The sequence below is a fragment of the Montipora capricornis genome, chromosome 9, assembly GCF_036669925.1.
Source record: "Montipora capricornis isolate CH-2021 chromosome 9, ASM3666992v2, whole genome shotgun sequence".
NCBI lineage: Eukaryota > Metazoa > Cnidaria > Anthozoa > Scleractinia > Acroporidae > Montipora > Montipora capricornis.
In genome coordinates this window covers 26,216,329-26,230,005 of record NC_090891.1, presented here as the reverse complement: position 1 = coordinate 26,230,005, position 13,677 = coordinate 26,216,329, and the positions used below count along the sequence as shown (strand labels likewise).

The window sequence follows — 13,677 nt, the reverse complement described above, 5'->3', positions numbered from 1 at the left end:
AATCACAACAAGCGCAATAAACCGCGCGAGTGGACTGGAAGTCTCCATCGCTGGTTGAAAACGGTGGCGTTAAGCCAATCACATATTTTAGCATAATCATTTTGACTAATCATAATCATCTACAGTCAAATCTGTTTAAACTGTCACCTTTTCTCCTACGGCCATTTTTTTGTCAGCGGAGGGTCCATACATTTCCTGCAGAAACCAACAACAACAACAACAACAGAAAGCTTTATTCACATGACTATAAAGACCTGAAGATCAATACAAAAGCTTCTTAGTACGTTAATGTGACGGCTTGCATGTTATCGTTGTGTTAGTTCACTGGGCGTGGGATCAACTTCCGGTCCGAATTGTTTTCTCAGTGGGCCCACTAGGCTCGGTTACCACCCGCTGTTACGGAAATGGGCGAGCGCTCCCCGAACTCGAGTGAGTGGCAGAAATCGACCCTATGGGCCCACTCCATAGGACAAATCGGCTAACTCAATGTTGTAATCTAATTTCTGTACCCAATTCAAATCCGTTGGGAATAACCAAACATTCTGTGCACGCATAATGTTATTTATGTCGAGCCATGACGGTCAAGAATTGATCCGTAAGCCTGGTTTGTGTCAAGTATCACCCCTGGAAATAGAGGGGGCGTTCCCTAGAGGATAAAAGATATTTCTCACGTACCGTCGGTATCTCGCGAAGAAAAAACTTCACTTTCCTCCTTTCATCCTTATGTCACCTTTTAAATATCGATGTTTACTTTGTCCGAGCCTTCGGCTGACGGTGCCATCGGTCAGACGGGGGCTGCGGCTTTACTATCTCCCTTAGGTCCTTAAGTAATTTAACTTCTTTGGTTTCTTAATTCGTTGCAAGTGCTCTTTAATTTTTTTATTGAAGACGGTCAGACAAGGGCTGCGGTTTCACGCTTGCCTGTTAAGACTACACAGGCCTGTCGCTAGCAATCTCTATATATCATTAGTATCACCTAACTAGTGGACTAATGCAAATCCTGCATTTTGATTGGCTACGCTACCAGAGGACTATTATTACTAGTCCTCGAGTAGCGAAAAGCGTGACGCTTTCTTTCGTTTTATTCCGGCCAAATAAATATTTCTTCAACTTGCATTCGCTAGCTTTATTGTTGCCTTAGCAGGCCAAGTGGTTGGGTGATACTAAAACAATTAGACCCTTCGCCCTCAAGGGCCACGGGTCAATAGCCCATTGGGATTCGCCTCATGGGCTATTGACCCCTAGCCCTTGCGGGCTACGGGTCTAATTGTTAATTAGCCACAGCATAATTCTCATAATTCTCGTGTTATCCGACTTCTTCCGCCACGCTAACTCTGCTTTTGGCTTGGTGGCTGCCATAACCAGTGGCATGTGGCGTCTTTTTCGCCCTACCTTTGCTGAACAATGGTAATCCTGTAGACCACAATTAATTAAGTGTCCTGGATCAAATTAAACACGCCACATGTGTGGCCAAATTCATCCAATTAATGTGTTTAGCTTTATTGCGCATTCTTCAGCAAACTAGTGCGACTTCAAGCAGAGTTAGCGTTTCGTAGAGTCATGCCTGGATATAAAAAACGTTTTGTGTCAAGTATTTCCATATTATATAAATGAGAAAGCTACAATATCATGCAAAAGCAATACACAGAGAGTCTTAGCCCCGAGAGATTTGAATTGGATACATCATTGAGTGAGCCGAATTGTTCTATTGCAACCTACTGCTTCCATTTGGAGTTTTGGTTGTAATCGCTCACGGTGTTTGTAATTTTATTCTAAGTTTTTCTCTCTAATGGAGTACCACTCATGTACATGTCAGTTTTCACCTTTTCTTTGTTGTAACTTTTTTTATCTTATCTTTTCTCCTCTCCCTTATATCAACCTGGTTTGGTATGTTATTTTGGCTATCTAGTTTTCACCAAACGGTACCATTAAACAAATTGTTTTGTTAAGTTTGTGCCTGGTTGACACTGTGTCCCAAATACGACAGTTAAAATTGATTGTAATGTTAATTAATACTTCTAGCAATGATGCAATTCTCATATTCCTCCCAGTACTCATCGCTTTCTCAGATCATCAACCAATCAATGTGTAAAGGTTTTCGATTTCACTCACAGGCGCCCCAAGCTCACAACGCGATTTTACAATGCATAACTATTATGTAGTAAGAGAGTTTAATGGCGAAAAAAGTTACAAATTAAGTTAAGGTGAAATAAGTCTTTCGCTCGCAATAAACTTTCCCTACCTCAAATATGTTGTGCACCTTTGTTTTGTTTCGATTCATAAGCCATTGCTGACATAGTGAACCACAGATATCATAATAGGTCGAACTGGATTGAAACCAGCGAAAAATGCATTTTCCACCTGAACACGAAAAGTTTTGACTGTGTAAGAACTATAGTTGATAGTTGATGTAGTTTCGCCGTGTAGCCGCGTCGAGCCACAGAAAAGCGCGCGAAAGATGAAGCCTCGTTTATGTTTAGGTTAGTTAACCTGGGTTGAACAACTGCAGTATCACGCTTGTTTTTGATAGTGGGACACCCACGTTATGGTCAATTGATAGCTGTCAAAACAAGGAATCCGCTGACCAGTATCAAGTGACCATTTCGCGGGCTAAAGTTTATAGCTCGTCGAATTTGAGCTTCATCTTTCGACAATTCGCTAAGAAAGGCGATCCTGAAATCCACAACAGTTTTCTGAACATGATCGGTTCAAGAAATCAGACCAGAGCAATTCGAAGCATTTGAGTCTATTCGAATTTGCCAATCAGTGCCACGCGACCGTTGGCAGTTCCCAGTCCTCTCCCCTCCCGCGTTGCACTGATTTTTAGATTCAAATAGATTCGAATGCTTCGAATTCCTTTGGTCTGGTTTCTTATCAGTTAAAAAAGAAACTTTATTATGTATTTCAGGATCGCCATTCTCGGTGAATTCTCGAAAGATGAAGCTCAAACTCAAGTTATGGGGACATCACTGATCGATTGGGTGTTGGTGTTTTTAAGGTGAGGATTTCACTGGTTTGGCGTCAGTTCCAGCTTGAACAAGACGAGGCCACCAGCCGGCCGCTGGGTGCTGCCTACCTTGTCAATTTTCTTGACTGTCTATCTGTAGGTCGAGAAAAGATCTCGCAAAATGACGCCTCAAACAGCTCGGAACAACCAAAACAACATAAAACAGGACTCAGTTGACACTTTGTTGGATCTTTTTTTTAAATCATTTGCTGCAGTTCAAAGTTTATTGCCGAGCAAATCGCAACCGCCGGGCCCGTAGTGTATTTATCCTTCTGCAGATCGAAAACAACAACACCAACAGAGGGTGGTCTGCCTGTGATTTACCCTGAGCCGATGAAATGACGTGCGTGATTAGTATCAGTTATATTTAGGGCTTGCCACAAGTTGCTCGGCAACTTTTTGGCAACTTTTCGTATTTCGGGCAACATTTTTTGTTTCGAGCAAGTTTTTGCATTCTGAGTAATTTCTAGTTTTCTAGATATCGGAGCAGCTTTTAGTGCTTTAATTGACCATGCTTCCATATTTTACAATGTTTCAGGAGACAATTTGTGAATTTCCTGTGAAAAAGGAGCAGACCATGGGCGAAAGATGCATGCAGCCGGGCTACTACGTCAGCGCTTTTTTAAAGAAACTGCAAAATGGCGGACGAAGATTTACACTCCACTGCTTCGAGTGTTTATTTATTTTATCTATTTTATTTCTTTACTGATTAGGTGTGAAAACATACATGGTGGAATCAACAATAGGACATAGGTCCCATACGAGGTTAACCACCAGCCCGCCCCCGCGAAAAACATTAAGAACCCATCCCACCCTGACTAAAAGATCGCTAGCGATGACAACTTGTGGAGATATTTGTCTTACGACACTTAGGACAGATAATTTTATACGATCTAATATCATCTTGATCAAACACGTATTGCAGTCTTTGGAAGTAAAAGGATTTTAACTTGGACTTAAACAGAGCCTGAACAGAGGTAATAGTAGTAATTTCGTTTCAAGTGACGAGTGTCATTCAGATCCTTTGAGGGTAGCCGCAGAAGCAGGGACAAGACTGAATACTCCGGCGAAAGAGCCGATTTCAAGAGAGCGTAAAGTGGAAAGAAATCCAACTGAAAAAAGGAGAAATGTCTGTGGCATAGCCTAGACAAGTGCTTGGGATAGATTAATCAGTTCAAAGGAGAGCGTCTTACTGTAGGGTTGGGTAAACTCAGATATGATGCACGCAAGGAAACTGTGTCTTAAAAGAAAGCTCTGTTTTGAAGCACATTGCATCCCAGCAACATATTAAATCAAAGAGAGTTATTGCAAAAAGCAAGAAAAAAGACCAGAGTATTGTAGACCTGGCCCCAGTTGTTCGAAGGGTGGATAGCGCTATCTAGTGAATGAATCACTATCTGTACTATTTTTTTCTCATAATTGAACAAAATGTTTGGATGGTTTTAGCTTTTTGCGAGAAATGTATGTTAGAAAAGGTAACGATGCAAAGAACTCCGCAATTCGCAGATTTTTCTTTGTCATCGAAAGAACCCAGTTAAATGCAGCGCGTGCGCAGTGAGTTAAAAAATTGCGATTAAATGCGAAATAGTTTTCTCGGATATACACCTATTTCTCGAGAACCACTCGTTAGAATTTAGCGACATTTGGCACGAAAGTACTTTAGAAAATAAGTAACTGGAGTATTGTAAAAAAATTGAACTTTAACAGAGAAAATTCTAGATATTCCAGTGAATATTCAATAAGGGATGATTAAAGATCGGTAAAGATCATATTATTAAAATAGTGTTGACTTGTGAGCATCGTTACAAGCTTGTTGCATGCAAATTATAAAGAAAATCTAACGACCGGATTTTCTGCAAATAAACAAAACCGATTTTAAAAGCCCTTTTATATTTATTCATGTTGCCATGGCAACGGCATTTACGTCAGCTTAACTATTAAAAAAAACTGAAGTTGATGTTGTTAACTTTCTTGCTACCATTTTTGGCGATCAAAGGATAAAGGGTTTTAGAGGAAAAGGTAAATGAGACATAGGTATCAAAAACTGTGTTCAGCCACCTTAAATTAACTGTGATTTCTGCATTATTAACTTCGCAAGTGAAGTCCAAATTATACAAGCTGCTTTATTAAAAAAATCTTTTTGTCAATTTAAATTTTATTTTTTATTTAGTCAAAATTGAATGCTATCAGTTTAAATGCACTTCATGTGACATCTACCTATACTTGCACATATCAAAGGGTATGAAGGAAAACAAAAACAAAAACAAAAACCCAGAGGCATGGGAGAAAACGAGAAACAAACAGTAACCAGATCGCTAATGAAAAAGCTTTCTTTTCAACTTTCCATTTTACATGTAACCTGTGAAAAAGCTCTTTACAATAGATCGGTCACTGAGTAATTCTACCAGAGTAAAAGTAGTGTTTTTTGTCATGGGAATACAGAGGGCTAGACGTGATAAACACCTTCACTCAACCAATGTCTTATACACTAACAACATCCCACATAAAATTAAGAAGGCATCTATACTCTCGCCATTTGAAAGAGTATTTACAAGAACTCTTTTATTTTGGTTTTAAAATTCTTCTCATAAGCAGTTTTTATATATACCTACAATAGTGTTTTAGCTGCTACTATGTTTCTATATTTTAATAACTACTTGTTAAATGAGAGGAAAATCTCAGACTGAGTAGTTTCAGAGCGTGGAATACAACCCCTTATCACCTTTCATTGACTGTGACAGCTGGCGTTCTGACAGCTTTCTATTTTTTTTTATATTTAGTATCGTCCCTTTCTGCCTGTCTCAACTTGGTCTATACTACTTGTCGTTTTTTTTCAGTCAATCTTTGTTATTTTTTTTGGTTTATTTTTATCCAAGCTATGTCACTTAGAGCGTTGCACATCACAGTCTTTATGTTTTGTACAAAAAGATAATTAGGAAATTACTTTGTTTGCCGGTTCTGTATGCCAGGGTAAAGAAACGCTTGCAATGACACATTCATAGGCTGGTTCTTCGTTAGGCTTCCGAAGTTCAATCTCAAACAAGGCTCTTCAAGTTCAAATTCACATGAACTACGACACGAACGTTTTTTTAAGTCCGCAATGCGTAGCCGGTGAAGTCTTGTTGTTACCGCGCTGTCATACTATACGTAGTACTTTGTTTTGTTTAATTAAAGAGGAGAAAAAGCAGTTTCTTGTTTACTTTGACTTAGATTTAGTCGGTATAAATTGACCAAATAAAATTAAAAGGTGCAAATTCTTTGTATGTGCTTGAAGAAGGCTATTTTTTCTGCTACCAAAATACTTCAGAGTCTTTTAGGGATACCAAGTTGAAAATCTGCTGTATTTCTGCAATTCCAGTCTCAATTTTTTTTTCGCCAGGATTGCTTGAACTTCAAAACTATTCTTACCTAAGGAAGTTCAAGTCCTCATTTATGTTTTATGAAATGGGCCTTCCGGCAAAGAGAAAGTTATTGTCCGTTATTGTGTGCAGCCAGCATATCACGTCCATCAGCTGACAAAGATATTTACGGATAGGATGCAAGCAAACTGAACTACATTAGTAAAATACATCACTGCTGTGGTCGTCAACAGCAACCGCCAACTTCTTCAAATCGATGAAAAAATTCTCCCCCATTCAGTTTCTTACAGCTGGCTTCATCTGGCAGATGTTTTTTGAAGTCCTTTAAGAAGCGAACGGTGAGTAATATTTTTGCATACTCGTCAGGTTAATGAAAAACTTTTTTTATTTTCGTATTAAAAGAGATTTCTTAAAAGATAAAACAGTAAAAGCGAACGATAAAAACCGACGTTTCGGAGTAGACATGATTCCATTATCAAGGTAAAAGTTTAAAACATGCAAATAACAGTAAATAAGAGTATTGTGTCGGGGTTTGAAATTTGCCTTTCCGCAACGAGTGTCACCGATTGAAGTGAAAGCGAGCTTTGAAAAGGCTTACTGGAGCCTCGAACCTCATCTTGAAAGCGATGATTTGAAAGAATTGGCGGCCGCAACCCTACGATCCGTAGCTCTGAATTACATCCAGCGCAAAGTACAGAAACCACCCAAGACACTTTTGGTTGCCATCGAACAACTGAAACGACGTGACGACATCGTCATCACCAAACCAGATAAAGGATCGGGAGTGGTCGTAATGGATAAGTCCGAATATCTGCGACTATTATCCGAAGCTTCCATCAATGATTCCAGTAAATTTCAAGCTGTTCCACTGGAAAGGCCCTCGAGTAAAGGTAGACCGCCAACATATTACCACCCCCTCCTAAAGAAAGAGAAAGATTTAGACGCCATTGTTCGTAGAATTCTGCCTAAGTCCATAGCAGATACTGTCCGTCCTACAGGTTCCAGATTAGCGCATTTGTACGGCTTACCGAAAACACACAAGGAGCGCTTGGCGATGCGCCCTATACTCTCAGCAACGCAAACTTACAACTACGCACTGGCGAAATGGCTCGACACTAAACTTAAGCCTCTCTCTCTGAATCGCTACACAGTAACTGACATTTTTGAATTTGCCGACGAAATTCGCGAATTAGAAATATCAAACGGTGACATTCTGGTTTCTTACGACGTGTCCTCCCTCTTTACCAACGTACCCTTGGATGAAACAATTGAGATACTCGCGAACAGAGCTTTTGACAACGACTGGTTTAATTCAACCTATGACCTGAACCTGACCAAAACGGACCTTGTTGACCTTCTCAGTGTAGCTACAAAAGGACAACTTTTCCAGTATAATGGAGCACTTTACGAACAGACGGATGGTGTGGCCATGGGTTCCCCCCTTGGTCCCCTGCTAGCTAATGTGTTCATGTCTTCAATTGAGGAAAACCTCGAGCGAGAGGGTAAACTCCCTTCTTTCTATCGAAGGTACGTTGATGATACACTTACTATCATGCCAAATATCGCAACAGCATCCAACTTCCTGAACACGCTTAATAAGGCACATTCTTCCGTAAAATTTACGATGGAAACCGAATGCAATGGCATGCTCCCTTATTTGGGCATCCAGTTACTGAACCGATCGCCCCAAATAGAGACAAAGGTGTACGTAAAACCCACGAATTCAAGTCTCCTCTTACATTACCAAAGTCACGTTGACAATCGGTACAAACAGGGTTTACTCCGAACTATGCTGGGTCGAGCACATAGTTTATCTTCCTCTTGGTCACACTTCTCAGACGAATGTGACCGATTGAAGACAGTATTCTCGCGTTTAAAGTACCCCAAACACCTCATCGACTCTGCCATCAAAAATTTCGTTGACTCAAAGGTTTGTGACCAGCAGCGACCATTATTACCAACTAAAGAGACGGACACAATTCGAGTGGTTCTACCATTTAAAGACCAAACCTCAGCAAATTTTGTGAAAGGACAACTCAAGGATCTGAGCCTAAAAGTGAACACCAACATCCAGCCCGTATTTGTCAGCCGAAAAATTGATCAAGAACTGAATGTGAAAGAAGCAAAGCCATCGATCGTAAATGAACAGTGTGTTGTTTATAAATACCAATGTGACCTGTGCGATGCAGGTTATATAGGATACACACGCGGACATTTACACAATCGTGTAAAAGGACATAAACAACAGTCCTCGGCCATTGCCAAACATTGCAAGAACGTACACGGGAGGATCCCTCAGGACCTACTGAAATGCTTCGAAGTTCTTAAGAAGTGCAGGAACAAATTTGACTGCTTATTGTATGAAATGCTTTATATAAGAACTTTAAAGCCAAACCTGAACGTGCAATCGGACTCTATTCGTGCGCAAGTATTTGTGTAATCTTCGCACCTATTATGTTAATTTTCGCGCCACATCGCTTAAATACTGCTCTTTGCATGTTTTAAACTTTTACCTTGATAATGGAGTCATGACTACTCCGAAACGTCGGTTTTTATCGTTCGCTTTTTTTATTTTATTTTAAAAATCCTCAATTAGTTGCTGGGCTGGACGATAACTGACTTTGGAAACTATTTAAAACTACCTGGCCCCAGTTGTTCAAATGGTGGATAGCGCTATCCACTGGAACAATCACTATCCAGTACATAAACACTAGCAAAACCAATTGAGTTATCCGGTGGATAGTGCTATCCACTCTTCGAACTACTGGGGCCCGATTTTAAAATAACTTACAATACAAATGCATTTACTTTAAACATACTGAAGAAGTCCTTGTTGGTTTTATTTTGGAAATAACCGTTACAGTGAAAAAAAGTTACTGCCTACAACGTTTTTCCAACAAAACGACTGATTTCACCTGCGCAAAGTCATGATCATACGATATTATATATGCCAAATAATGAGAGAACTGTATGAAAGTTTCATTGTATTAAGGTCATGTGAAAAGGCAGATTGAGCGGATCTCGCAGATTATACAGATTGGATAAGATTTTGTTTCGAGAATATTACTCAGTACTGCCGCAAACTATTTAAAGAAGATTGAAATAATCTTTGTTTTTCCACTTCATTCGGTGGTGTTTTTTGGTTGGAAGAATAGGAGAAATCATTTGATGGAAGAGTCAAGCAAATGAGTTTTCACTCCCTGAAACTTTAGAGCAGATAGTGGCAGCGAGGGAAAGCCCTAAACAGATATTAAGCCCTGAGTCAGTACTACTTCGCATGCGTTGCTTTATTCAGTTATACCGTTTTCATGCCACTCAGATTAATAGTCTTCTTCCTTCTAAAGGTCTTTACACCTCTCGAATATTTGTACCAGGTTCGCTTGATTCTAGCTATTTCTTACATGGCTATTTTAGGACGATAGAAATAAAAGACTAACTGTGGGCTACTTGAAAATGGAAGTAAGACCTTGAAATGGTTTTAATCGGTATAGTATACCGTTAAAATTTTGATATTCACATTTTCGGACCCGTAAAGTCTTTCGTAAAACTTCAACCAACTTATTCTTGAATCCAGGCTTTCAAACAGGTTTTAAAGATAAGAAATCCATGCGCGTACGCTGGGGGGGGGAGGGGGGGGGTTGCACATGCACCCTATGCACCCCCTGCGTACGCGCCTGAAATCATAGCACATCATAGCAAAATTCGAATTGCAATTATGAGGCATTGTTACAAACTTCTCTTTCAGGACATGAGAGATCTATTATATTTTGTTATCATCGGTCAACTGCTTGCCAGCGAGGCCACTCAGCAATGCTTTATTTCAGCATCTCACATGTCAATATCTGGCTGGATGTTACAGCGACATATTTATAAGACGATGCCAGCAGATCTTGGACTCAGGTGCCTGCTGGAATGTCGAACAGATAATCGATGTCAAAGTTTTAACTTTGTGCTGTCTCGTCGCATGTGTGAGTTCAGTAATCGAACGAAGAGAGCCACACCTCAGGACTTTGTACCTGATCCTGACAGATATTACTTCACCCGACAGAACAACAGAGGTAAGTAAACAAATTATTTCTCTGTTCATCAGTACCTTCAAAGAGTCTTTCTTGAAGGATTCAGGGCAAGTAATGTTCCCGTATTCACTCAATTCTTTCGTCTTTGTTTCGATTTCAGCCCCTCTCGGTTCCATCCCTGAGTTGGCAGCAATATCGTGCAAAGAAATAAAGGCGAGTGAAGGAGAAGCGGTCAGCGGAAGATACTGGCTGTCAGGCGTTAAACCTGATATGGTAGTATTTGCATTTTGCGACATGAAGACAGAAGGTAAAAATCAAGATCTTTATCTCAGTATTGATAAAAAATTTATTATATCTCTCAGATAGTAAGCATGCTATGATTGGCTAATTTGTTCGCCCGTATTGTACAGCACAGTCCGCTTTAATGACTCGCTTAATTTGAGATTTTGATGCAAGTTTTCCATGTTGTTTATGGTAAATAGACTTAGGAACCTGTTTTAATCATGCGAGCAACTAGTTAAAAAAGCCAATATCATATTAGTGTATAGAAACTGAGCATCGAGGGTATATTAAATACTCCAGGAGCCCATGACTAGAGGCAAACAACTCCCGTATATTAAGCCTATTTATTATATGGCTTGTGTTTGTAGCCGATATAACGCGCGCTCTGATTGGCTAATTGTGACTGAATTGCAGGGCATTATTCTCCCGTAATGCCCACGGGCCGATCACGGGCTTGCAAAAACAAAGCAAAAGGTGATTAAAAAGCCACATAATAAACTACTTACTAACCGAGCTAGCTCAAGCCGCACTGGGGAATATTGTCCCTCGGTCGTTTTTGTACGGACCTCGCTGCGCTCGGTTCGTACTGCCACGACCTCGGGTCAATATTTCCGAGTACGGCCCTCGCGCTCGGTTAGCAAGAAGTTAGTAACGGCATTTTAACAGACCGTTCCGGTTCGGTGGCGCTATGACGTCAAGGTAGTTGCTTGTGATTGACCATCGGGTTCCTGCAGGAGTCTTATTCGCGGGAAATTCAAACTAAAATATAAATCGGTCCGTGAAAATGCTGTGACAGGAATATATGACTGTTATTCTCCCCTAGTCATGGGCTCTTGATGGCCTCACCTTGCTTGGTACTCCTTGTTTGACAGATATTGATGAATGTTCAGCTTCTTTCCCGATCTGTGATGTTAATGCTGTATGCAGTAATACTCTTGGATCATACAACTGCAGTTGCAAGACAGGATTCACTGGTGACGGAAAAACGTGCACAAATGCAGGTCAAAAGAAAAGAGGAGTATTCTCGAGCGGTTTTTACTGAGTTACCTAAAAAATACCTACTTAATTGACCACTCCATAAAGTGGCTTTTCAGGGCCAATGAAACATAATCAAAGAAACGACAGAACACAACAACAACAAGTTGACTGTAAAACTTAATTAATGTCTTGTTAGCTTTGCCTTTTTAGCTTGCCTACTTTCTAACACGTCTGCATGGTGCCAAATTTTCAGCAAATCAAAGAAGAAGCAAAACCAATCGAACGCGCCTTTACGCGTTAAGCCCAGCTGGCATGTATCTGCGTTGTCGTAATTGGGTTGGTGGTCTGTATCGAATTATTTGCCTGGCCCCCGCCGAAAGAAAAAAGGAGATAGAGATATGCCATAAGAGATAGCGCTCCGCGCAATTCCATTTTCAAGAATAAAGCATACTTTTCAATAAAGACTGCAATGCCGTGTAACGATCTATGCATTACGTTGGATCAACAAAAACAGTCATAAGCATAAACACACCTCTGTTCGGACAGATCAAACAAGGTTCACGAAGGCATTCTGTTGAAAATGGAACTACGGTCGGCCAAACCTAGGATGATTAGCGCTAAAACTAGAAAGCAAACGCATGCGCAGACTAGCGACACACATGAGATAGGTAAAGTGTTACTGAGGCTCATTGTGTTTTAGCTACGGCGCACTTACGAGGGCCAACAAGCCCGAAACAGCTGTCTGCGTTTGAAGAGAATGCCTTCGTGAACGTTGTTTGATCTGTCCTAACAGTAGCGTGTTTATGCTTATCACTGTTTGTGTTGATCCAACGTAATGCATAGATCATTACACGGCGTCACGTTGGTAATCTTTAGTGTTAAATGTTTATTAAACCTTTCAAGTTACCGGTAAGTTCTGATCTTCAAGTTAAAGTGAGAGATAAATTTTAGAATAGAATTAGAGATGTTAAAGGCCAAATGCGACCGCAGTTTGGTATAGAAATGAACAAATTCCAGAAAAGTAGCGCCGTTAATCAGTATTAAGTGTCAATCGCGTTTCTTCAAAAGTAGTCCTTCAACCGACAAACTAGAACTGAGCTCGAGGAAGTTGGTTGGGACAATAAACTCCGGTCTTAAGAGAAATGCCGCCAGCCCGGCATAGAATTTGTAGTATCTTTGTTAAGCAAGGAATATCACAAAATTTCCTGCTCTATCTTCTTTAGGACGTAGCTGTAAAGATATCAAGAAATCTCATCCGTCTGCAGAAGATGGTTTGTATTTGCTGGGCCCGGAAGGAGGAAACCATTCAAACGCGTTCCAAGCTTACTGTGATATGACGTCATACAATGGAGGATGGACCATGTGTTACACAACCGATGAATACGCAAAACCCCGCACCGAAGTCACATACAATGCTAAAACTCCCTATGGAAGTGATGGCTACAGGACTGACTGCAACAACATTTTCGTATGTTGCTTGTTCACCTGTAGTATTAGTATAAATAATCGTATGGGGCCAAGAAAAATTAAGAATTATTTTCACGAGTGTTTTCAAAGTTTTGATAAAATTTCGAGACTTTGAAAAAACGAGTGAAAATAAATCTGAATATTACAAGGAACCCATACGATTACTTGTTTATACTACTGAGGGCCAAATCTTAAACTTCGTAATAATCACAACCAAGCCAACGAACTAGCTAGTATAGCATTTTAGGTAGCGTTTACAAGGTCACGGTTTCACTTTTAACCGCATCGCTTTTGATTTTCCGTTTACACGGTGCCGGCCGGGTTCGTTATCATGTTGAAAGCGGATTGTTTTGAAAAAACGTTGTCAAAGTGGAGCTTTTGACAAACAATACGGTTTCGAGTATCGTTTAATTAAACGAGGACACGAATCGATTCGAGTACGGCTGTTGTTGTTTTGGTACCAAAACAACAAGCGAAGATTTAAATAGGTGAATCTATAATCTAGCTCACAGTGCAATGCTCGCATGTGCCGTGACTTTGATTTATCGCTTGTATCTTTTTTTATTTC

At 40.2% G+C, this 13,677-nt stretch overlaps 2 protein-coding genes across 2 annotated transcripts in view; both read left to right on the top strand.

The window, feature by feature from the left end:
* The first annotated feature begins 6,388 nt into the window (after positions 1-6,388).
* LOC138016906 (uncharacterized) overlaps positions 6,389-13,677 on the top strand; it is a 12,747-nt gene continuing 5,458 nt past the window's right edge. The window contains exons 1-5 of the mRNA XM_068864079.1: positions 6,389-6,704; positions 10,112-10,424; positions 10,543-10,689; positions 11,537-11,665; positions 12,866-13,110. Coding sequence (XP_068720180.1) covers positions 10,115-10,424; positions 10,543-10,689; positions 11,537-11,665; positions 12,866-13,110 — 831 coding nt within the window. The 5' untranslated portion in view covers positions 6,389-6,704; positions 10,112-10,114. The remainder of the gene's footprint in view (positions 6,705-10,111; positions 10,425-10,542; positions 10,690-11,536; positions 11,666-12,865; positions 13,111-13,677) is intronic.
* Positions 6,825-9,627, top strand: LOC138015958 (uncharacterized). Its single transcript, XM_068863105.1, has one exon. It carries the CDS (start codon positions 7,160-7,162, stop codon positions 8,804-8,806), a length of 1,647 nt encoding a protein of 548 aa, XP_068719206.1. The 5' UTR covers positions 6,825-7,159; the 3' UTR covers positions 8,807-9,627.

Bases quoted from the DNA above. Each gene is read 5' to 3' on its own strand.
- LOC138015958 (XM_068863105.1), top strand. From the start codon at position 7,160: ATGGATAAGTCCGAATATCTGCGACTATTATCCGAAGCTTCCATCAAT.